Source organism: Myotis davidii, unplaced genomic scaffold (assembly GCF_000327345.1).
Source record: "Myotis davidii unplaced genomic scaffold, ASM32734v1 scaffold132, whole genome shotgun sequence".
NCBI classification, from domain to species: domain Eukaryota; kingdom Metazoa; phylum Chordata; class Mammalia; order Chiroptera; family Vespertilionidae; genus Myotis; species Myotis davidii.
The window spans coordinates 2,425,917-2,448,922 of NW_006285258.1; the positions used below are offsets into that span (position 1 = coordinate 2,425,917).

A 23,006-nucleotide genomic window follows, 5' to 3' on the forward strand; every position below is an offset into this window, starting at 1 on the left:
AAACAGCCAGCCCCCAACCGTGCATCAGGCCTCTATCCTATATAGTAAAAGGTTAATATGCAAACTGACCCTAACAGCAGAAAAACTGATAATGACTGTTCACTATGACACACACTGACCACCAGGGGGCAGATGGTCAATGCAGGAGCTGCCCTCTGGTGGTCAGTGCGCTCCCACATGGGGGAGCTTTGCTCAGCCACAAGTCAGGCTGATGGCTGCCAGTACAGCGGTGGTGGTGGGAGCCTCTCCAGCCTCCTCAGCAGCGCTAAGGATGTCTGACTGCAGCTTAGGTCTGCTCCCTGCTGGCAAGTGGACATCCCCCGAGGGATGCTGGGCTGCCAGAGGGATGTCTGATTGCCAGCTTAGGCCCAATACCCTGGGGAGCAGGCCTAAGCCAGCAGGTGGTCATCCCCTGATTGGTCCCAGACTGGGAGAGGACACAGGCCAGGCTGAGTGCCCCCCCCCCAAGTGCACAAATTTTTGTGCACCGGGCCTCCAGTATATATATAAAAGCCTAAGCGACCATAACAACCAGTCACTATGACATGCACTGACCACCAGGGGGCACATGCTCAATGCAGGAGCTGCCCCTTGGTGGTCAGTGTGCTCCCACAGCCAACCTCCCACAGTCCCTCTCTGTGGCCAGGAAATGGCCCCAATCGGTCCTGATCGCCGGCCAGGCCGAGGAACCCAATCCATTCACGAATTCATGCACTGGGCCTCTAGTATATAGAATAATACCCAAACCCTTAGCTTGATTTTCAAAGCTCTCCAGTTTTTCAAACATTTGGTCTAGGTATCTCCCTCATTTGACCTTTATATTCTAATCCCATCCCATTATATTGGGTATTTCATCTACATTGTTCACTTGAAATTCTCCCCTGCCCCCCAATATAATAAAAGAACTTTTTTTGTTCTTTACACAGTGCTGGTCTGTGCTTTTCTTTCAACTACTCCCCACTTGCTGGATATTTATTTATTGTTTAGAACTTGGTGTAAATGCCATGCCATTGCCTTCATGAGGCCCAATGGCATAGTCAGTTAAATACAATTATATCTTCCCCTATGGATTGTAAATTACCTTTGGATAGGGATTATATCTTTATTTCTTTTCCTTTAATAGTGTCTAGCACAGTTACATTAAACTTTGTTGGCATGCTACTGTGTCTCTAGCAAACAGATATAAAAATTAAAAGGATTATTCATTGTGCTGAAGTAAGGTTTATCCCTGAAATATAAAGCAAATATAAAACAATAAAAATAAAAATTGGTCCCATTAGCAAGGCAAGTAATCTTTTTAATTGTATAACTCAGTTATTAAGATAATAGTTACTTTCAGCATCAATTATGAAATTTTTAAAGTTTAAGGGATTAATTATAACATGACAGAACAGTGGTTTTCAAACCTCTTGGTATCAATTTCCTATTGCATAAAAATTATTGAATAACTCTCAAAAAGCTGTTTTTAAAGAGGTTTTACTTATGTAAAGAGGTGTTGATATTGAACACATTAGAATATAAAACCAAGAAATGTTTATTACATTTTATATAATAACAATAATAAATCCATTACATGTTAACATTAAAGCATATTTTTCAAGAAACAGAATTAAAGAGAGTAGAATACTTCTATGGTTTCACAAATCTCTTCAGTGTCTGGCTTCATGGATGACAGCTGGATTCTCATATTTGCTTTTGAGTTTAATTTTTATGATATCACTCATCAAGAGGCTTCTGGAAAATTTTACTGAACACTGAGAGGAAGAGAATGAGAAAATGCATATGACATCTTAACATGATTCTGAAAATACTTTTGATTTCATGGACCCTCTAAAAGGGTCTTTTGGGGCATTCAGGGGTTCCTGGACCACACTCTGAGAACTGCTGTACTAAAGTATATTTATTTTTTACTAAGCATTTATATTTAATGAATAAACAATAATGGGTTAAGATAAGATAGAATTTTAAAAATTGCATTTTTGTGTGATTATAAACTGTTAGAGAAAATACAGTAAAACTTTCTAATACCTAAAAAATTTAATATACCTCATATTAACTTAGAAGACATTTATATTTTTAAATGGGGGAGAATGGGCAGGGAAAACTCAGCTCTTGATAGACTAAATATTGTAATAAGACAACAGAAGTAAAATATAGTTTATGTTCAATAATGTATAGTCATCTTTAGATACGTAGAATTTGAAAGTCAAGAATAGTAAAGAAAATAATACTGTTTTCAAAAAAATAATAGGTTTATCCAGAAACGTATTACCAAGTATATGTGATCAAAATGGAAAAGTAGATTGCATTCATTGCTATGATAACCTCATAAAAAATTAACAACACAGTAATGGGAGAAAAAATCCCATTTGCTATTTCTTTTGGACAATAGATTTAAAATATTGAAAATATGTATCTTTGCTTGTACTGTATAGAATTTAATGCAATAAATTTCAGATGGGTCAAAGCACTGTTTAAAAAGTTTAGAAGAATACATTTTTGGCCCATTTACCTCTCAGTCTTGATGGATGAGATAAACTCTGGGGTAGTTTTTCAAAATAGGATACTATCAAAATAAGATTACTATAAAAAGGAAAAGTTTTTAGTCTACTAGTATACATCAGTGGAATTAAGATAGGAGGGAAAAGATGACATATTTAAGTGTTAAAAGTTTGTTACCCAAAATACTTGAAGTATTGATTCAACTTGATGCTTAATGGCAGAAATAAGTGCAGAAATTTTAACAATAAAGAGCATGTACACCTCCATTATCAATGAAAGAAATGTAAAGGAATGATATAATTGTGAAGCTTGTAATGCTTGCATGACTTCTAAAAAATAAAAATAAAAATTACATATTGTTACATAAGTAAAAACATAAGAAAATAATATATGTTGTTTAAGGCAAAAATAATAATATGAAATGGGTATGTCCTTTTTTGCTCCACTTTATGAACAGAACTTAACTAAAAAAACATATAATTTGTGCAAGTGGGTTCATAAAAGTTCTATATGTAATAAAAAGGGAAGTTGTTTACATTATTTTAGAAGAAAAATAACAGTTTACTCTAATTTACTCTAATTTTGTCTCCTTAAAGAAACAAGGTCCAACTAATCCAATGCTATTTCATCTTGTTCGAGATGTCAAACAGGTAAGAAACTTTTTTCCCTAAAAAATGTTATTTAAAAAAGCTATACTTTATCTGTTTCCAAAAATCATTTAAATATACCTTAAAAGTATCAATAAAATGACATTTTTTAGAACAAAATAAAGCAAGTACTAAGTATGTAATGACAGAAGTAAAGATTTTGCATGATACATCAGAAATCAAGAAAAAGAAAGTTTATGAAATTATAACTGAATTTCCTGAGCTTCTAATCATCATAAAGTGTGGTGAACTTCATAATGCTCATTGGTCTGTAAAGGAAGATCATTGATAGGATCAATGTATCTTTTTCCCTGTGTTCAGAAGAAATTTGTTCCCAGGGCATGTAAAAGACATTGAACTAGGATTTTGAGGGAATCACTAGGTTATGATCATTAATGGCAGATTTTGTCAATAAAAATGCTGAAAAGCATGTTCCTCTGCAAGTGCACTCACTCCCTCTCTCACATGCACCAAAAGGTGGCGGGTTCAATTCATGGTCAGGGCACATACGTAGGTTGTAGGTTTGATCTCTGGTCAGAGCCTGTACAGGAGGCAACTGATAAATGTTTCCCTCCCCTCCCCTCAATAAAAACATTCTTGGTGAGGCTATAAAAAAAGAGTAAAAGTTTTGAATATTGAAAAATAAAAGCTGTTTAAATTATTGGTATCCAATAGTTTTTCATTTTTCTTGGTGAAAAAGTATTCACTTAATTGAAATATTTTTAAGTTTCTGAACTAAAACACTTGCTTTCTAGAATTCTTCATTCAAACATTTACTTGCTATTAAGTGAATATACTATTAAAAAGCTGAAAAATTAAAATAGAGATGTAATTTCCTGTTTTATAACCTATTTAATACTAAACTAGTCCTATCTCATATGAGGAACCTAGACTTTATTATACTTAAAGTAACATTTTATTTCATTTTTTGTATGTGCTTTTCTTTATAGTTTGATTGAAAAAGTATTTCATTGCCATAATATTCACCCTTTTAAAGTGTATAGTTCAGTGGCTTTTATTATACACCATCACCACAGTCTAATTTTAAAGTATTTCAGATACCCCCAAGAATTCTGCCCCTGTCCAAGGCAACTGTTAATCTACTTCCTTGCTCTATGGATTTGCCTCTTGTGAACATTTCACGTTAATTGTTTGTTGTTTAAATAATTAAAACTGGATAAGAACCAAGATGGCGGCATAGGTTAACGCCGGAGTTTGCCGCCTCGAACAACCATTTCAAAAGTGAAACTAAAAGACGGAAGGGACATCACCCAGACCCACAGGAACGCTGGCTGAGTGGAAGTCCTACAACTAGGAGGAATAATAATTAAAACTTTTTTCCCTCCAGAAACCTTGAATCATGGGAGAGACCTTTAGTCTAGGGGGGTTTTAGAACACATTTGCATTCTGATTGACTTATGTGGGCTAGCTGAAAGAACTGCAGTTGTTAATTCTTTTTTTTTTTTACATCAGTGGCCCAATTTCTTTTGGAAAAAAATCCTAAAGTAAAGGCAGTAATTGAGTATTTGCTGATTCAAATTAATAAGTTGAGTTTTGTACAAGTTATTTATATAGTTTCACATTATTTTACTTAATTTAAATATTTCCCATTCAAGTGGACTCATACCATAATGGTATTTGTTATATTTTTAAAAACTAAGCATCATCATAACATTCTCAATCATAAAGCATATTTTGAGGTTTTAGATATAAAATAAGAATAACCTTATATTTAAGATGAACATTTTTAAAATTTTTAAATTTTAGATTTTAAAAATATAGATATATAAAATTAAAAACTTCGCAGATGAAACCAAGATGTAAAAAAGTATAAGCATTTTTAAAAGTACTAAATTCATGAAATTATAATTAGGGAAGTAGAAAGAATGATGATGGTAAGAGGGTAGAATTGGTTAATATATGTAAGTCATCTGATGATTAAACCCTTTTAAGGTTATTTAATGAAATTAATCAAATGGTTGGTTCTGAAACAGACAATCTTTCCAAACTCACAAGTGAATTATGTTCCAAGAGTTCATTTACAAATTGATGCCCTGGGAAAATGAAGTTTCAGCTCTAAACAGAAGTATAAGTAGTAGCTAAATCCTAGACAAGGCTGTAAAATCTTCTGTAATCTGTAAAATAGCAATAAGATTTTGTTTGAGAAACATTATATTAACTTTTATAGCATTATTTTTACAGGAAAATGATATTTATGGTAAGTGTTACAGTGAAAATGGAATAGTTGGTTCTTAGAAGTCCCTTTGCCCCCACCTGTAAAGTATTAAGGTGGTGGAGACCAAACTGTCTCCTGTAAACCATACTTCTGTCCTGAACTACACCTTTTGAGACTTCAAACTTTATAATCCTCTTTCCTTAGAAAAGGAAGAAAAACAAGCTTCTTCCAGCTTTCTGTAACAAGTAAATATGTGTCATTTTAGAGCATCATATGGAATTATTGAGAAGTACTATCCTGTCTTTTTAAAACTAATGTTTTGTTTCCAGGGAAATCTTCCTCCAGGATATAAGATCACCCTAATTGATATAGGACTTGTTATTGAATATCTTATGGGAGGAACCTATAGATGCACCTACACTCGGAAACGTTTTCGATTAATATATAATAGTCTTGGTGGAAATAATCGGGTATGTAATATTTGGGGGGAAGTCTATATATTTACTTTAAAATTAAATCATACGCTTTAAAAGTTTAAAATTACTTACATTAAAATGGTTAAAGTAGCATTGTCTTAAAAATATGAGATTTTGCCCAGCCGGTGTTGCTCAGTGGTTGAGCTTTGACCTATAAACCCAGGAGGTCACAGTTGATTCCCAGAGCACATGCCCAGATTGTGGGCTCAATCCCTAGTAGGAGGTGTGCAGGAGGCAGCCAATTGGTGATTCTCTTTCATCATTGATGTTTCTATCTCTCTCCCTCTCCCTTCCTCTCTCTGATATCAATAAAAACATTTTTTTTTAAATGAGATGTTCAACTAGGTATTTTGAAATTTTTTTGTAATTGATATCCTAACCAAATCATATTTTTCATGTGGTGTATGAACACAAACTTATACATAATATAAACTGATTCTTGAATTTTTTAAAGGATATCAGCATATTTAAATCTATAAAAACTAATAAGCTTTCATTTTCAGAGGTCTGGCCGAAATACCTCCAGTGGCACTCCTCAGTTGCGAAAGAGTCATGAATCTTTTGGCAATAGGGCAGACAAAAAGGAAAAAACGAGACATAATCATTTCATTAAAACAGCACAGCCCTACCGACCAAAGGTATTTTTGTTTAAATATTACACTTTCTGAATTTTGGATTTTGTTCATTCTAAATTACTGAGTACTATGAAATAAAAAAACTACTTGTTTTAGTAAGAGTTGTTTATTGTTTTTAGATATATCTTTGATTCTTCATTTTCCCATATACAAAAAGATATACCCATTGTGAGTTGATGATATAACAACCCAATTTTTTAAACGTTTTGATAAACGCCTACTGCCCCTTTTTATTCCATTTTTACTTAACAGCATGTAAGACAAAGGTGTTACTGAAACTTCTTTTTTTAAAACAAATTTATTGACTTGTGGGAGAGAAGAAAGGAGAGAGAGAGAGAGGAGAAATACGCATTCATTATTGATTCTTGTATTTGCCCTTACCAGGGATCCAGCTTGCAACCTTGGCATATTGGGGCCATGATCTAACCAGCTGTGCTACGCAGTCAGGACTTAAACTTCTTTTTCATTAAAATTGTGTTTTATGGACCTGGCCAGTGGTTCAGTTGGTTGGAGCATTATCCTGTACAGCAAAAGGTTGCAGGTTTGATTCCCTGTTGGGGCGAGTATCGGAGGCAACTGATTGATGTTTCTTTCTCTTTCTCTCAAGTCAATAAAAAACATATCCTCAAGTGAGGGTTAAAAAAACATTCCAAAATAAAATAAAATTGTGTTGAAATATACAGTCTGTTTGTTTAATCTCGAGAAACTTTGTTATAAAAGCACTTTTTTGGCCAAAACCGGTTTTGCTCAGTGGATAGAGCGTCGGCCAGCGAACTGAAAGGTCCCAGGTTCGATTCCAGTCAAGGGCACGTACCTTGGTTGTGGGCACATTCCCAGTAGGAGGTGTGCAGGAGGCAGCTGATTGATGTTTCTCTCTCATTGATGTTTCTAACTATCTCTCTCCCTTCCTCTCTGTAAAAAATCAATAAAATATATTAAAAAAATATTTTTTTAAAAAAGCACTTTTTTGGAAATGCCATTTTTATAAAATGAATTTTGAGGTATAATAAAAATTAAGTGTATAAAATTGATACTGTATAATTTGTACAGTTATATGAAGTTGAAGAATACCATAATAGATTTTATAAAAATTTCCACATGAATATCATGGCCTTTTTATGAGGAGCTTTATAATATTTATTTTTTCCTTGAAGATTGATACAGCTGTGGAAGAAGGAAAGAAGAAAAGAACCAAAGATGAAATTGTAGATATTGATGATCCAGAAACCAAGCGCTTCCCTTATCCACTTAATGAACTGTTAATTTGGGCTTGCCTTATGAAGAGGCAGGTCATGGCCCGATTTTTATGGCAGCATGGTGAAGAATCAATGGCTAAAGCATTAGTTGCCTGTAAGATCTATCGTTCAATGGCCTATGAAGCAAAGCAGAGTGACCTGGTTGATGATACTTCAGAAGAATTGAAACAGTATTCCAAGTAAGTTACATTTACTACAACTTGGAACATTTAAAAAATACAAAATAGACCATGTTTAAATGAAGATTATAATATCATGGACTAAGTGGGGATATAGATGTATAATTTTATTTGTATACTTAAGAGAAACCCATTTTTAAAAATTTAGAAAGAAACTTGGCTACCTATGCATATGCTAAAGAAGTTACTATTTTGTTTGCAATTTGAGTTAAATAATTCAAGAAAGAAGAAATGCCAAAAGTTAGTTTGATAATTGGACGTACTAATAATTAGATCAGGAAAAGTTCCACTTGGAATGCAAGGAAAGGAAGAAAGCAAGGTTTAAGCTGTGTTCTAAGGAGATGAATTCAGCTGGAAGGGCATTCCAGATGGTGGAACTACATATATAGGAGAACGCAACATTTCACAGAAGTTTTTGTTTACTTAGGGCACTAATGGAATAGTAAGCTGTAAAGGTAGTTTCTAGGAAGCTTTATTATAGAGAATAGGACCTCTTTCTCCCAAAATAGGTTGACTTTAGAAAAGGGTAAGAGTTATTACTGAAAATAATTCAAGCAGGGATCTGATGATTACTTATTGGAGATTTAAGTTTTAGGTGTTTTTCATGATTAGGTTAGTCTGCATTCACATTCCTTTCTACTGGGCACTAACCCTTTTCTATGTTTGAAATAACTATATAGAAAAATTTTAATGAACATTGTTAGTTTGGGTTTCCTGTAGTACTATAGGTTTATTTTCAAAACGAGAGGAAAGTGCTCTAGAGTCACTTTTTTTTTTAATCCTCACTTGAGAATATGTTTTTTGTGGGTTTTTTAAAATATATTTTATTGATTTTAGAGAGGAAGGAAGAAGGAGAGAGAAATATCAATGATGAGAGAGAATCTTTGATTGGCTGCCTCCCGCACGCCCCCTACTGGGGATCGAGCCCGCAACCCAAGCATGTGCCCTTGGCCAGAATCGAACCTGGGATCCTTCAGTCCGCAGACCGACACTCTATTCATTGAGCCAAACCAGCTAGGGCAAGAGAATATGTTTTTTATTAATTTTAGAGAGAGAGGAAGGAGAGGGAGAGAAACATTGATCAGTTGCCTCCTAAATGCGCTCCAACCAGGCATGGAACCCACAACCTGAGTATATGCCCTGACCAGGAATCAAACTCACAACCCTTTGGTGCATAGGACATATTCCAACCAACTGAGCCATACCAACCAGGGTTGGAGTCACCTTTTTAGTTTTGTTTTTTTTTTTAATTATTATTGATTTCAGAGAGGAAGGGAGAGGGAGAGAGAGATAGAAACATCAATGATGAGAGAGAATCATTGATTGGCTGCCTTCTGCACGCCCCACACTGGGGATCGAGCCTGCAACCTAGACATGTGCCCTTGATCGGAATAGAAACTAGGATCCTTCAGTCCGCAGGCGGACGCTCTATCCATTGAGCCAAACCAGCTAGGGCTTCGGTCTTATTTTTAATGTGACATATTTTAAATACCTTGTGATTTCCATATAGTAGTAGATAACTGAAAACAGACCTACCATGATTCTATTGCCTCACAATTCCCTAATTTTTTTTTATTGTTTGTATTGTATGTGTGTGAAAATATTAAAAACTAGAACATGTTATGAATGAATGTAAGAATAGTGGTTAAAAACTACAATTTGGTAAATGAGTATGCTTTGCTCTTATCTTTTGATAGTGATTTTGGTCAACTAGCAGTTGAATTACTAGAACAATCCTTCAGACAAGATGAAACCATGGCTATGAAATTGCTCACTTACGAACTGAAAAACTGGAGTAATTCCACCTGCCTTAAGTTAGCAGTTTCTTCAAGACTAAGGCCTTTTGTAGCCCACACCTGTACACAAATGTTATTATCTGATATGTGGATGGGAAGGCTGAATATGAGGAAAAATTCCTGGTACAAGGTATACCTTAGAAAAAAAATGATATAAAGAATGTGATTAGATTAAAAGAGGGGGGGAATTAGCCCAAATGTATAGTAAAATGCTTTTATTTATGAGGATGATGGGGGTGGTGGTGTTGGCATTGTATCCAAAGTGACATAAGTGTCCTTTTCCTTCCTATTGTTCATTCTAAATCCTTTCCAGGTGTGGTATTTAGTGATTGTTGCACCTATCTGAGCCAGAAGTATGAGGCCAACAAATCAAAGTATGGCATTTACAGCCCTGAGCAATGATTCCTAAATACTAAAATTCAGGACCTATCTATTAACTTAATAATGTGTTACTTTTAATTTATTTGAAGTGTATTGGATATGCCTGGGTTGTTCATAGATAGATAGATAGATAGATAGATAGATAGATAGATAGATATAGATATAGATATAGATATAGATATTTATTGATTAATTTCAGAGAGGAAGGGAGAGGGAGAGAGAGATGGAATCATTGATCGGCTGCCTCCTGCACGCCCCCTACTGGGGATTGAGCCCACAACATGGGCATGTGCCCTTGACTGGAATCAAACCCGGGACCCTTCAGTCCACAGGCCGACGCTCTATCCGCTGAGCCAAACCAGCCAGGCAATATGCCTGGTTTTTATGGTCAAGACTGTGGGCTGGTACCTTCAATTTTATCATAGTGAGAGATATTACTTTAAACTCCCTTTTTGCTATCATATCTTAAATAAGTTACAGAAATGTAGAAGGCAGAAATCAGGCAAGTAGTTTGATCATTAACTATGATAAGTAGATAACAAATACTAATAATCTATTAAAAATAATGGTGAAAGATTAACTAGTAGAAACCCTGATACACAATTCTAATTTCTTTGTGCTTCATAACATAAAATTTTATAAATTATGCTTTTTTTTATGGAGGTATAAGCTGAGTGATGATGTGACATGGAACACTTGCGAAGAGATTTAGGATAAAATTAATCACATAGTAACTTCATAAGGCTTGGCTTTTGTTTAAACAAATGTGTTTTCTGAACAGATTGTAATTTGATTTTTTTAAAAGACAAGTCTTTAATCTTAAATATTTTCTACACCATCATATCATAATACTTAAATGTTTTGTTACTCCTTAAAACAATTCAACCTGGGCCTCTTTAAAAATAATTGTAAGTAGAAATGAAGTTTAAGTTTTATTCCCTATATCACCAGGGGCAAAATGACTGACCAATAGTAAGGATACTTAATATTTTTTTATTGCTTGTATTACATTCTTGAAAGTTATTAATGTTAAAATGTGAATTTATGTTTCTGAAATTTTTAGGTTATATTAAGCATTTTAGTTCCACCTACCATATTAATGCTAGAATATAAAACTAAGGCTGAAATGTCTCATATTCCACAATCTCAAGATGCCCATCAAATGACAATGGAAGATAGTGAAAACAACTTTCAGAACATCACAGAAGAGATTCCTATGGTAAGGGGGGAAAATTTTTTTTTTAAGTGACTATAGATTTGTGAATAAATCTGTATATTTATAAGTATTATTTTTATTTTAGGAAGTATTTAAAGAAGTAAGAATATTGGACAGCAATCAAGGAAACTGTGAAATGGAGATACAAATAAAATCAAAAAAGCTTCCAATAACGCGAAAGTTTTATGCCTTTTATCATGCACCAATTGTAAAATTCTGGTTTAACACGGTATGTTTTTAAATTGTATGAACATAATGATTTTAAAAGACAGGCTTGGTCTAGAGTCCATACTGATCTTGATGTAAATTAATAACTGAAAAGCCATTTTCCATTTAAAAGAACAGTAAGTTTGAATTAGTTTTATCCTAACAGCTATCATATAGAATGATAAAAATTAACAAATCTTAGTTCTAATTGGAACTAGTTCTGATTGGAACCAGAAACTTACTGAACAAATATGTGGTAACTATATGCCTTTGTAAGTGGGTAACAGATACTAATCATCTACCCCCAAAATTGGTCAAGATTAATCAAAAGAAACTAATTCAAAATTTTAACTGCTTTGTGTTTTAGCAGATAATATTAAAATTTTGGAAATAAGCCTTTCTTGCATTATTAATTGATGTTGAAAAGTAATCTACATAATTCATATAGTTTTATTCATAATCAGCTTTTCTCTTGATTTATGGAGGAATGGATTTTACTAATGAACATGTATGTCCATAGAGGGATAGTCTCATCTGAAGAAACACATGAGACTAACCAGGGATGAGCAAATGAGATTTTACTCTCCTTCCCAGAAAAACTCTTAAGCTTTTTTTGCTTTGCATTGTTTTTTAATTAAATATTTTTTCTATTGACCTTTTTTTAGGAAGAGAGAGAGAGTGAGAGAGAGAGAGAAACATTGATGTGAGAGTAGAACATTGATCAGCTGCCTCCTGCATACCCTTTACCTGGCATTGAGCCCACCATCTGGGCATGTGCCCTGACTGGAAATGGACCAGCAACCTTTTGGTATAGGGCACGACCCTCAATCAGCCTAGCCACACTGGCTATGGCTTAAGTTGTTTTTATTTTATTGTTATTTTTATTGTTTTTCATTTTTATCGTCAGACTTGAAGAATTGCGAAAGTATACAAATAGCTTTGTGCTAAGATGAACATTTGAGAATTTGTTCCTTCAAGCATTGTTTTCCCAACCACACACATGCCCATTAACGTAAGACTAATTGATCACGTTTCCATTTCAGTATGGAAATTTTCTTGCTTCATCTTGTTCAGGTGTTGAAATTGCACATTTGAATTATCTAACATAATCCCCAAATTCTCTCCCCACTAATGGAAAAAATGTAGGTATCTTAGTTTGCATTCATGTGAAGGATTAAAATGAACAACCCAGGTGGCTGCAGAAATTTCTCTTTTTATTTATTGCAGCTTACTTCCCTATCCTGCCATAGGGAAATCATGATGTGGCTTATTTTAAGACCAGTAGAGACAAAGATGATTCTTAGCCACAATTGTTCAAGGATCGATGAATATGGGTTTTCCTCTGAAATGAAATGATTGTTTAGATGTTATTATATATTGACTGTATCACCTCCCTATCTTTTTTTTTTTTTTAAGAATATCAAAAGTGGAATTTTCCCATTCCTAGAGCAAATGCTTTTCATATTGGTTTCCATTTCTTGGGATTTCAACCTCAGTGACGAGGAGCTAGTTGTCTTTCCTAGGAATACTATGTTGTTTGTGGCGGGAAGAAGCGGGCAGTACCAGGTGTACTGGTTAATAATGCGGATTTTTTTCAATAGCGGAATTACATACATGTTGATATATATGTGATTTGATATGTATGCTATTTTGTTGTATTGACAGCAAGCTTCAAAACTTTATGTGTCAAATTTTCTGGAGATGTTAATATCAGATATTTTTACACTTAAAAATGTCAAATTTCATGCCAAAAAAAAGAGCATTTGCGGGAAGTTTTAATTCATTACTTTATTTTGAAGAAAAGTGCTGCTGAAAGTTATTGTATACTTCGGGAAGCTTATGGTGAACATGCTCCATCTCAAGATACTTGTGAATGCTGGTTTAAACGCTTTAAAAGTGATTTCCGTGTGAAAGACAAAGAACGTCCAGGTCAACCAATAAAGTTTGAAGACCAACAATTACAAGCATTATTGGATGAAGATGCATGTCAAATTCAAAAACAACTTGCAGAAAGATTAAACGTTGCTCAGCAAAGAATTTCTGATCGTTTACAAGCAATGGGAAAGATTTTAAAGGAAGGAAAATGGGTGCCACATCAGCTGAACGAAAGATAGAAAAAGGAAAAAGTCATCAGTAAAATGTTGTTTCAGTGGCACGAAAGAAAGTCTTTTTTGCATCGAATCGTGACTGGCGATGAAAAGTGGATTTATTTTGAGAATCCCAAATGCACAGAATCATGGGTTAATCCAGGTCAACCATCAACATCTGCAAGGTCACATGGCTTTGAAAAGGAAACAATGCTGTGCGTTTGGTGGGATCAGGAAGGTGTGGTGTATTATGAGCTTCTAAAACCAGGTGAAACTGTTAATACTGATTGCTACCGACAACAAATAATCAATTTGAACCATGCTTTGATCGTGAAACAACCAGAATGTGCCAGAAGACACGGCAAAGTAATTTTGCTTCATGATGACGCACCATCACACACTTCAAAACCAGTTAAAGACACACTGAAAGATCTGCCCTGGGAAGTATTAACCCACCTGCTGTATTCACCAGACCTTGCTCCTTCAGGTTACCACTTGTTCCAGTCGATGGCACACTCACTTTCTGAGCAGCACTTCAAAACATACGAAGTAGTGGAAAATTGGATCCCTGAATGGTTTGCCTCAAAACAAGAAAAGTTCTATTGGAACGGTATCCACAAAATACCTGAAAGATGGGGCAAATGTGTAGCTAGCGTTGGACATTAATTTGAATAAAGCACTTTTGATGTTTCTCTTGAAATTATCGTGTTTTCTTTGATTACAAAATCTGCCATTATTAACCGGTATACCTGGTATGTATTTCTTGATGATGATAGTGAAGTTCTTTAGTAAATTTAATATATTATGATGCTTTAGGTATATTATAAGTTAAATGGAATTATGTAGGCTAAGCTGAGAACATAAACCTTGGTATTATAAAATTCTTCCTATGGCAGTGGTTCTTAACCTTCCTAATGCTGCGACCCTTTAATACAGTTCCTCATGTTGTGGTGATCCCCAACCATAAAATTATTTTCATTGCTACTTCATAACTGTAATGTTGCTACTGTTAGGAATCATAATGTAAATATGCAGGATATATTTTCATTGTTACAAATTGAACATAATTAAAGCAAAATCAATATGTAATCACAAAAACAATATGTAATTATATATGTGTTTTCTGGTGATCTTAGGTGACTCCTGTGAAAAGGTCGCAACCCACAGGTTAAGAACCACTATCCTATGGGAAGTACTAAAAAGCCAACTAAGTTTTAGCACAACACATACCCTGAAGATCATTTATATTTTGATTAAGAAATGCAATGTCTGCACTGAAGAATTACTTCTAAAACTATTTTAATGATTAAAGCTGGGAGGTAGTTCACAAGAGTCCATTTAGTCTCTTTTTTTGTGTATTGAAAATTTTCAGAGTAAAATATTTATTTTGTAATTAATTTTATTCATATCTTGTATTTTCTTTTTTATTAGTTGGCTTACTTAGGATTTCTGATGCTTTATACATTTGTGGTTCTTGTACAAATGGAACAATTACCTTCAGTTCAAGAATGGATTGTTATTGCTTATATTTTTACCTATGCTATTGAGAAAGTCCGTGCGGTATGTCTTTAGTTTTTCCTACCAGTAACTTACTGTATATATGGAGAATCTTTTGTTTTGTTTTGGGAATGTGTATGGGTATGTGTATGATAATTTAAGTGATGACTTTATAGGTGAGTGACTTTATAGTGGACCATGTTTATTTTTTGCTGTTATAAAAATCATGACAAAAGAATAGAGATCCTATGCTGGCTGGGTCACTCAGTTGGTTAGAGCATTGTCCCCATACACCAAGGTTGTGGATTCAATCTCCCATCAAGGCAAGAATCAACCAATGAATATAACTAAATGGAAGAACAAATTGATGTTTCTCTCTCTCAAAATCAATAAATTTAAAAAATCTATCTATATATAAAAGGCTAAGTGACTGTCCGACTGGCTGGTACGTATGACGTGCACTGACTACCAGGGAGCAGACTGCTCAATGCCCAAGCTGCCGAGCTGTGGTGGCTGGACAGCAGTGGTTCTCAGATGACCCACCCTGGAACCAGAGAGGAGGGAGCCCGATACCAGGGTGCTTCACCTGAGAACCACCCTCTTGCAATCTGCGACCCCTTGGGGAATGTCGGAGAGCCAATTTTGGCCCGATCCCCACAGGCCAGCCCAAGGGACTCCACCTGCCAGAGGGAACCCGCTCACTCCACAGACACCCTTCGAGCTGCGGTGCCGCCCCAGGTGTGGCCAGTCGGTGAGGGACAGTGGGAGGTTGGCTCCAGGGCGTGTCTGGCCAGTCTTGCCAAGTCCCACCTCACCAGCCACCTTCTAATTAATTTCCTTTCAATGTGCATGAATCAGTGTACCGAGGCACTAGTTACGTATAAAAGAATAGAGATCAGTGTGTTGTTTGCCACAAATTACAGACAATGATTTATCTCAGGAACATAACCTGTTTTTGCTTACATATTTTCTGAACATATATATTTATTCTCTCTGCCACTCCTCAAAAAGAATTAATTATACATATAGCCAGTTATATATATAGGTTATATATAGGTATATAAGTTAGATATAGGTTCTTATCTTGCACTGCCCTCTTAAGTGTACTCTATTGCCCATTGAGTTGTCATACAGATTTAGATCCTATGTCTATAAAAGTTTTAAATTTTAATTGTAAATTTTTAATATCCTGATATGGAAGGAAAATGCTTTTGTACTTTCAATTCAAACTCGTAACTACATAAGTTGTTTTATAACACATTTACTTAATAATTTCTGAATTATTTTATGTCTCTGCTTACATTTAGAGAATATATGAAATTGCAAAAATAAATAAAAGGCATTGTACTGCTCTATCACTTGGGTATCATAGGAATTTATCTTATTAAATAGCTTACTATGCATTTTAAATTTCTCTAGGTATTATGATTCATATGTTTATAAATCTGTTGTTTTACCAACTTGTTTGAAGAAATTAGATTGTTAAATAATAAAAGCAAGTTTCAAAGAATTCTTCTAAATATCCTATGTAATAAAAGCCTAATATGCTAAGTGTTCAGTTGGATGTTCAACCAATCAAAGCATAATATGCTTATGATATGCTAAGGCCACTCAACCACTCGCTATGATGTGCACTGACCACGAGGGGGCAGTCAACCAATTGCTATGATGTGCACTGACCACCAGGGGGCAGATGCTCCAACTGGTAGGTTAGCTTGCTGCTGGGGTCCAGCCAATCAGGACTGAGTGAGATGGGCCACACACTCCCTGGACCCCTCCTGCGGGCCCTCCCCACCTGGCCAACCTGCTCCAGTCATGCTCCGGTGGGGCCCCTCAGCCTGCCCTGCGCCCTCTCACAATTCAGGACCCTTGGGGGATGTCAGAGAGCCGGCCGATCCCACAGGCCAGGCCACGGACCCCACTGTTGCATGAATTCGTGCTCTGGGGCTCTAGTACCAGTACATATATAAAACATTTCTACAAGGATTCATTATATAGTACAGGCATACCTTAGAGATATGATTCCAGCCCACTCTAATAAAGCAGGTCTGTCACGAAAACGAGTCATAATCTTTTTACTGGTGAAGGGTCTTGCCCTCAATCTGTGAAATAGGCAACAACTTTAAAGCCAGTAAAGCAAAGTACCATGAAATGAGCTATGCCTATAATAAAAGTAGTTGTCTCTAATGGAGAAAGGACTTAACTGGCTAAGGCAGAAAAGTGGAAGGGAGACTTTTCAGTATTTATTTTATGATACATTATGATTTTTTTTTAAATATATTTTATTGATTTTTTACAGAGAGGAAGGGAGAGGGATAGAGAGTTAGAAACATCGATGAGAGAGAAACATCGATCAGCTGCCTCCTGCACATCTCCCACTGGGGATGTGCCCGCAACCCAGGCACATGCCCTTGACCGGAATCGAACCTGGGACCCCTGAGTCCGCAGGCCGACGCTCTATCCACTGAGCCAAACCGGTCCTGGCTACATTATGATTTTGAAGATGTAAATGTTTTACCATTTCACACAAATTTTTTTTTTATTTTTATATTCAGGAAAGAAATAAGTACAGCTACTTAAACCAGAGAGTTGTTTACTTTCTGTAAATAAAGCACCTTTGAGACATCTTACCAGGCTATCCTAGTGTTATTTCATTGAAATATAAAATAACTTTTCAAAAGCGTCTCACATTCCAATTTAGAAAACTATGGTCCAGTCCAAGATTTTCAGCATCTTATTTAATTGAGCAAGTCATTTGTGGTGGTGTTTTATGTGGGGGGTTTTTCTATATACAAAATTAGGATAAGAAGTGTCTGTCTCTGATACCTTACTGAATTGTTTTGACGATCATATGCATCATCAAAAACCAAGAAAATAAAAAATACTTTGAAATACCAAAAGATATGTAAAAATCTACTGTAATGTTATAAATGAATGTTGTTATATTTTTTAATAGGAAGAAACTGATTAAACTTTTTTTTTAACCTTTAGATCTTTATGTCTGAAGCTGGAAAAATAAGCCAGAAGATTAAAGTGTGGTTTAGTGATTACTTCAATATCAGTGATACAATTGCCATAATTTCTTTCTTCATTGGATTTGGACTAAGATATGGAGCAAAATGGAACTTTGAGGAAGGATATAAAAATCATGTTTTTGTGGCTGGAAGATTAATTTACTGTCTTAACATAATATTTTGGTATGTGCGTTTGCTAGATTTTCTAGCTGTAAATCAACAGGCAGGACCTTATGTAATGATGATTGGAAAAATGGTAAGTTGAGAGGTATCTGATAATCATATCAGTTTATCAATATTGTTTCTTAAAATCATAAAAATGTTAACATAGCTTTACTTGAACCAGAGAATGTTATTTCATGTGTATTTGCTTTGTACTCCAAATCAACCATTCCTAAGGGTATTAACTTTTGAAGAGAATATATTTGTTTTACATATATTTTATTGTATTTTTTACAGAGAGGAAGGGAGAGGATAGAGAGTTAGAAACATCGATGAGAGAGAAACATAGATCAGCTGCCTCCTGCCCACAACCAAGGTACATGCCCTTAGACCGGAATTGAACCTGGAACCTTTCAGTCTGCAGGCCGGCGTTCTATCTACTGAGCCAAACCGGTTAGGGCTGAAAATATTTTTATGTATATTGTTGAGGGGGTGGGAACACATTTATTTTGAAATGCTTTAGTTTTTAAATGCTATTTGCTATGGAATATTTGAAATTGGAATGAAAGACAAGAATTTGTTATTTCCTATCTGAATTTCTTTTTATCCTTATTGTTGTTACCCTAAACCAGGGGTGGGGAACCTTTTTTCTGGATATTTATGACATCGTTCATGGGCCATACAAAATTATCAACTTAAAAATTCGCCTGCTTAAAAATATGGTCAGATGTTTAATTAACTCCTAATTTCTTGGCAGGACCAGACCAAATAATTTTTCGGGCCTTATGTGGTCCATGGGCCAGATGCTATCCATCCCTGCCCTAAGCCAATCTATCATCTTCTTGTACCTTCAGCGGTCTAGTAATCTGTTTATTCACAACCACTCTGGTTTATCTTCAATCTACATTATAACTGGAGTAATTGTTTCAAAATATAAATCTGAGTGTGTCACTTCCCTTTTTAAAAAAAATCTAATGGTTTTGCATTGCTCTTTTTTTTTTTATATTTTATTGATTTTTTACAGAGAGGAAGGGAGAGGGATAGAGAGTTAGAAATATCGATGAGAGAGAAACATCGATCAGCTGCCTCCTGCACACCCCCTTCTGGGGATGTGCCCACAACCAAGGCACATGCCCTTGACCGGAATCAAACCTTCAGTCCGCAGGCTGACGCTCTATCCACTGAGCCTAACTGGTCAGGGCTTGCATTGCTCTTAGAGATCAATATTCTTAGTGAAACTCTTAAGTCCTACCCAGTTTGCTTTTCTTTCTATCTGTGCTCTATTCAAACAAGTCTTCCTATATGTTCTTTAATATAGCCCCTATCAGAGTACCATAGCTCACGTTCTTTCTGCCTGGAGTGATCACCCTCATCTACACTCATGCCCTTAGTCTTTTTGACTAATTATCTTAGGTTTATACTTCAGTTCTCAGCTGCAAAATGATTTTTTTTCCAGGGGAGCTTTTTTGATTTCTTCCAGCTGGATCAAGTTTATTTGCTGTTTAGTTTTATGGGACCCTTGTTTCTTCAGAACATTAATGTCTAACTGTATTTTAAATCCTAATCTTACTGGGTTATTTATACTTTCCTCTAGGCCAGTGGTTCTCAACCTTCATAATGCCGCAACCCTTTAATACAGTTCCTCATGTTGTGGTGACCCCCAACCATAAAATTATTTTCGTTGCTACTTCATAACTGTAATTTTGCTACTATTATGAATCGTAATGTAAATATCTGATATGCAAAATGTGTGTTTTTTTATGGTCACGACCCACAGGTTGAGAACCGCTGCTCTAGGCTATAAACTTTGGAGTAGGAACTTTGTCTCATTTTGGTCACCTTTATATCTCTGGAACTTATCACAGTGCCTGTCACATAGTAGGTTTTCCATAAGACGTAGTTGTTGGTTGGATGGATAAAGCCATTTAAAATAGAAAAAAGACAAAGCATAAAAATGCTTAACATTCATTTTAATAGGTTGATGCTTAAAATTTTTCCTTATATGAAATTATAAATTTAAACTAATTATTACCAAGTAGTTTTTAATGTTTCTTATATTCTCACTGATACCTAAGAAATGCAGTAAGTAGTAGGATATTGCCTCTGAACTTTGTGAAACCATGTCTCTCTTTTTTGACTTTACCAGTCCTGTAGTTTTTAATAATTGTGTAATCTAGCTTGAGGAGCCTGTCCCACTTAAAGTATTTAAGAAAATCATGAAATGTTAGTAAGCTATCAGTGAGGCCTATTGATTAAATTGATGGCTAGGGAATATAGGGATTCATGAATATAGAGCTTAATCTGTGGAGGCATTTCATAAACTAATGGGATGTGAGCTATTCTTTGAAAGCTTAAGAGAAGATATGAGTAAAAAAGAATATCATGACTGGAGCTTCTTTTATGACTAGAGGCGCAGTGTATGAAATTCACCCACTGGTAGGGTCCCTAGTGCTGCCAGGGCCTCCCTCCTTTCCCCTGACCGGCCCCGCCCTCTGGTAGAACTCCTGGTCGAGGGGATAAGTTGCATACTATGCTTTTATTATATAAGATGAGGAGTAGTTAGCAGTCAAATTGAATAGGCAGGGTATAGCCTGAATTATATAGAACACTAAAAACTGGGACTTTGGGGGAGGAAAATATAGGGGGAAACATCAAAGAGTGCTATCTTTTGCCCCCACTTGACTTCTTTTCCATGAAAGGAAAAAGTTGACATTTCTTTGTCTTTCCTTCAATGTATGGGTGTTGAAAGCAACTAGTCAGATTGTTCATTATGATGATTTTCAACAAGTGAGGCAGTCCAAAAAATGTCTCACAATTGCTTCTCATTCTCAGCTCCATCCTACCACATGATCTTGTCCCATTATTTTTTTTTTGAAGGGAGAGTTCAAAACATTGATGAGAGAGAAACATTGATCAACTGCCTCCTGCACACCCCCCACTGGGGATGTGCTCGCAACCAAGGTACATGCCCTTGACTGGAATCGAACCCAGGACCCTTCAGTCTGCAGGCTGACGCTCTATCCACCAAGCCAAACTGGTCAGGGCTTCTTGTCCCATTATTAATGTACTTTGCAAGATAATGCCAGCTGGACAAATACTATTATAGTTTATGTCTTTAGTTACCTCTTTCCTCCTGTCTTTATGGATCCAGGCTAGTATTAAAAGTTACATCCAGCCCTACCCGGTTTGGTTCAATGGATTGAGTGTCGGCCTGCAGACTGAAGGGTCCTGGGTTTGATTCCAGTCAAGGGCACATGCCTGGGTTGCGGGCTTGATCCCCAGTAGGGGGTGTGCAGGAGGCAGCCGATCAATGATTCTCTCTCATTATTGATGTTTCTATCTTTCTCTCCCTCTCCCTTCCTCTCTGAAATCAATAAAAAAAATTTTTTAAAGAAGTTACATCCAGATCATCTAATCATTTTCTGATGTAGTATGCCCAATTTTTTGCTCTTTCCCATAGGCATAATCATCTGGCAGTTTTTGTTTTTTTTTAATGTAGATGTTAGGTTTAATGTGCAATTCTTTTGTTTTTTGTTTTGTTATCCTTACCAGAGTTGTGTTTTTACTGATTTTTAGAGACGGGGGAGGGAGGAAGAGATGGGGGGGAGTGAGAGAAAAAAATAAACATTGATTAAGTGCCTCCTGTACACATTGCCCCGACCCGGGTTCAAACCTACACCCATTTTTGTGTTATAGGACAATGTTCCAAACAACTGAAACACCTACCCAGGGCTAATGTGCAGTTCTTTATACACTGAACTGAACAATCTAAAATGTATTGGGCCTACTACCATAAATATTTTCAGTGGTAAAAAATGCAAATTTTATTCCACTATTAGCAGTTTGATATGTGTATTCCTTTCCACCCTTCATGAATACATGTGTTTATTTGTGTCAAACTTCACACAAATAAATGTATATAATAGTTTTATCAAAATGAGCCTATATTTATGCTGTTTCTCAATTCTTTTTAAATATCTGCCTCCTTTTATCCTATATAATAAAAGCTTAATATGCAAATCGACCAAATGGCAGAACGACCAGTCGTTATAATGTGCACTGACCACCAGGGGGCAGACGCTCAATGCAGGAGCTGCCCACAGGCCCCAGGCCAGCTAAGGCGGGTGTCAGTGGGGGGCACCTGATCACCCCACCGGTCGCCCTGCAGATCAGCCCTGATCGCTTGGTCAGGCCTAGGGACCCTCCTCATGCACAAATTTCATTCACCGGGCCTCTAGTTAAATATAAAAATCTATTTCTAGAGTTTCTGAAACCCTTTTTCTTAATCTTGTTTCTAAATTAAATTTACCTTCCAAATAACTAGACTAGCTCACAGGATTATCAGCATTACTTTACATAATGAAAACAAGATTTTTAAATTTTCTAAATATAAAGTTTTATTATTATATTTGCATTTTCATACTACAGTTTTTCTCCAGGATAATGTCCTATTCTCCCCACTTAAGAATTACTGGTTTATGCCTGGCCAGTGTTGCTCAGTGGTTGAGTGTCAACCCAGAAACCACTGGTCTAGACCTTTACTCTAGATAGACTCCAATTAGAACCAGAAATCTGATACAGTTCATTATATATATGTCCATGACTTGCCTAGCTTCACAGATCAACCTATACTAATAAAAAGGTAATATGCTAATTAGTCTGGATGTCTTCCGGATGTCCTCCCTGACAAAGCTGGGCACAGGCGAAGCCGCCCGGGATTCTGGGCAGCTGCAGCCGGCCCTGGAGAAGCTGCCCACAGTCCTGGGCACCTGCGG

General features: G+C 35.9%; 1 protein-coding gene across 3 annotated transcripts in view; it reads left to right on the forward strand.

The window, feature by feature from the left end:
• Positions 1-23,006, forward strand: part of TRPM7 (transient receptor potential cation channel subfamily M member 7) — a 124,129-nt gene that overhangs the window by 60,618 nt on the left and 40,505 nt on the right. For 2 of the 3 annotated variants that reach the window (XR_001512578.1, XM_006756005.2), the window contains exons 13-21: positions 3,099-3,152; positions 5,655-5,795; positions 6,305-6,439; positions 7,591-7,871; positions 9,569-9,797; positions 11,112-11,267; positions 11,350-11,493; positions 14,990-15,118; positions 18,047-18,325. Coding sequence is in view for 2 of the 3 variants with exons in the window: in XM_006756005.2 (XP_006756068.1) it covers positions 3,099-3,152; positions 5,655-5,795; positions 6,305-6,439; positions 7,591-7,871; positions 9,569-9,797; positions 11,112-11,267; positions 11,350-11,493; positions 14,990-15,118; positions 18,047-18,325 (1,548 nt within the window). In the remaining variant the exon portion in view is untranslated. The remainder of the gene's footprint in view (positions 1-3,098; positions 3,153-5,654; positions 5,796-6,304; positions 6,440-7,590; positions 7,872-9,568; positions 9,798-11,111; positions 11,268-11,349; positions 11,494-14,989; positions 15,119-18,046; positions 18,326-23,006) is intronic. The other variant, XM_015558931.1, reaches the window with a different exon arrangement.